General features: G+C 66.6%; 1 protein-coding gene across 1 annotated transcript; it reads right to left on the bottom strand.

The window, feature by feature from the left end:
* Positions 1-2,665, bottom strand: MNEG_5834 (CCR4-NOT transcription complex subunit6; the record flags this gene model as incomplete). The annotated part of the gene is made up of 8 exons (XM_014045690.1): positions 1-295; positions 481-785; positions 989-1,034; positions 1,243-1,343; positions 1,550-1,832; positions 2,060-2,139; positions 2,288-2,345; positions 2,559-2,665. 8 exons carry the CDS (start codon positions 2,663-2,665, stop codon positions 1-3), a joined length of 1,275 nt encoding a protein of 424 aa, XP_013901144.1.

The following is a 2,665-nucleotide window of genomic DNA, read 5'->3' as shown; positions in this document are numbered from 1 at the left end:
TCAAGCCTCGCCGCCCAGCAGCTCCAACTCAGCGCCAACAGCCACATGATCGCTCGCCCACACCGCGTTGGGCGCCGGCGGAAACGCCGCCTGCGACACGCTGCCGGGCGGGACCGCGTGCGCTCCGGTGAGCCCGCCGCCGCCCGGCCGCTGCCCATGCTGCCCCTGCCCCTGCTGCTGCTGGCTGGGGAACGGCATGTCGAGGGTGGACAGGACTTGCCAGTGCCCGGCGGAGAGGAAGAGGTAGTCCAGGGTGCCATCAAAGGTGGCGGTGCGCGTGGTCAGGGGCGGCTCTCTGGGGTGCGCGGGGTGCGTGGGGGTGCATCAAAGACGTGGAGGGGGCAGGCGTAGGCACGAGTGGAGGGCCGGGATCCAAAAGAGGCGGCTGGCTGTTGCGGTGCTGGCAAACTCGACAAGACAGGACGCTGAGAGGGGCGCGGGAGAGGGAGACGCTTGTTCAGAGGTGCGCCTCTGACGCACCTGCCGAGCGCCTGCACATGCATGCTGTTGAGCTGCAGCCCGCTCGTGTTGAAGCTGAGGCGGTCCAGGGGACACCTGCCGGGGCTGCCCGCGCGCTGGTGCCCGCGCTGTGGGCTCGGGCCTCGCCGCAGGCCGCCGCCCACCGCTGCCAACTGTTCGGCAGCCAAAGCTTGTTGCTGCTGCTGGCCGGCCCTGGCGACTCGGGCGCATGAGCGCTGGCTGGGATGGTCCGGGTGTGTGGGGCCGACGCGGCCGGTGACTAACAACTCGTAAACTGCGCTGACGAGGCACTGACCCGGGGGCACCTGGGGGCAGGGCGGTTGGGTGCAAGGTTGGTCGCAGGGCCTCAGACCGTCGAGCAGGGCGGCGAATTGCTTGTGTTGATGGGGAGTGCCATCTCAGCTGCAGATGATTGCAACCGCAAGTGAGGTGCCAAGGGCGAAGTTGAGAAAAAGTGGGCCAGGATAGCTTGGGGCTGTCCTGCTTTGTCAAGGCCAAGGCGCCGCACCGTGTTGAAGGGGTCGCTCGCCCATACTCCTGGCAGGCTGTTGAAGCTGCCGGGACGCGATTGGGTTTCATGGGGGGGTTCAAGAGCAGTGCTTGGAGGGAGGGTGCCTTTGGGGATGGCAGGCGGTGGTGACCAACGGTCCCTGTGGCGACGTGCTGCACGCATGCTTAGCGCCCCTTTGTAAATGGTGAGCGATGCAGACACGCGCGATGGCGAGGCACTCGCGCGTGCTGATGAGCCGGGAGGCGACTCACTCGCCGCCGATCAGCACCGGCACCGCAGCCGCCGCGCCTGGGCCCAGCCGTGTCTCCAGGAAGTCGGCGATGCCGCGGCACAGCGCCGCCGCCTGCACCAACTGTATAGACACAAAGGGATTGCCATGAAGAGGGCGGGGGAGGAGATGATCCACAGCACTGGATATCACTACAGTGAATTAGGCGCGGGAGGGCTGACAGACATAGCCACGCAACTGGACCCCTCCGACACGCACGCTCCTGGCCCTAATGGATGACATAAACCAAGCTGTCCCTTTTCAAAAAATTGTAACGCGAGTCCCCGCACCTTGACGTCAGGGAATTGTGGGTCCCAAAACAGGTGCGTGCTCGCCGCCAGCACCCGCCGCCCGCTTGCGCGGTGCTGCAGCAGCGCGGCCGCGGCGCCCTCCTCCCGCCGCATCAGCACGCGCATCAGCGGCTGCGCCGCGGCGTCGTCCCTCACGGCGCGCGGCAGAAGCGTCGCGGCCACGTCGGCGAAGCGAAAAGCGCACGAATCCAGAAGCTCAAAGGTCGACCGCCTCCAGTGCAGCGAGACGCCCTCCTGGGGGCCAAAGTCGCCCGGCGGTGACCTGCATGTGGTGCCATTGAAAATCGTTTCGGGAGACTTTGAGCAGGGCTCAGTGCTGGGCGCGTGTCTGACGGCAGCAGCAGAAGCCAAGCGACGCCGTGTCAGGTTGGGGCAGGTGCTCTAGAACGCAGGCGGCTGGGTTCAGGCTGTTGTGGCGGCCGGGATGAAGCAGCGGCGGCCTGCGCCCGTGCACCCGTTTGAAGCGCCCTCCAGCTCTGGGCCCCGCACCTCCTGGGTTTGAAGATGCCATTGTAGCTGGGCGCCAGCCAGGGGCTCAGCTGCTGCTGAAACACGGGCGCCTCCACCTCCTGCAAATTGCGAAAGGCGGTGCCGCGCAATTGGCGACCAGTTTCGAGGCGTGCGCGCAGCTGAGGGCGTGCGCGCTAGTTGATAGCGCCTGCTTGTTGCCTGATGCAGCAGCAAAACCTGTCGCCTGACACGTCACCAGCGCGTCACCTGCAAGAACATGATGTCAGCATCGTAACCCGCCAGCTCAGCCTGCAGGCGCGGCCACCTGCTTGACCAGGCCAGATGCTCAGCCGGGCAATACCTGTTCGCCCTGAAGAGACAAGGTGCAAAGCGGGGCCGGCATGCAAGGGCGGTCGAGGAAACATGCAGCGCGCAGCTTGGGCCGCATGGATGCAGCGCGGGCAGAGGGCGGCATGCGCCGGCTGGCTGTGGGCGCATGCGGCTGCGCAGTGCAGCGCCGACGCGGTGGAGGGCTCACCCCGACCACTTGTCAGCCAATATGTTGTACGTGACAGCTTTCAGCACGACGCGCGCCTGCGTCGCCGCCGACGCCGCCTGCCCCGTCGAGCGAAACAGCCGGCTCAT

This window comes from Monoraphidium neglectum, assembly GCF_000611645.1.
Source record: "Monoraphidium neglectum strain SAG 48.87 unplaced genomic scaffold scaffold00897, whole genome shotgun sequence".
Classification (NCBI taxonomy): Eukaryota; Viridiplantae; Chlorophyta; class Chlorophyceae; order Sphaeropleales; family Selenastraceae; genus Monoraphidium; species Monoraphidium neglectum.
This window is presented reverse-complemented; position numbering and strand designations above follow the sequence as displayed.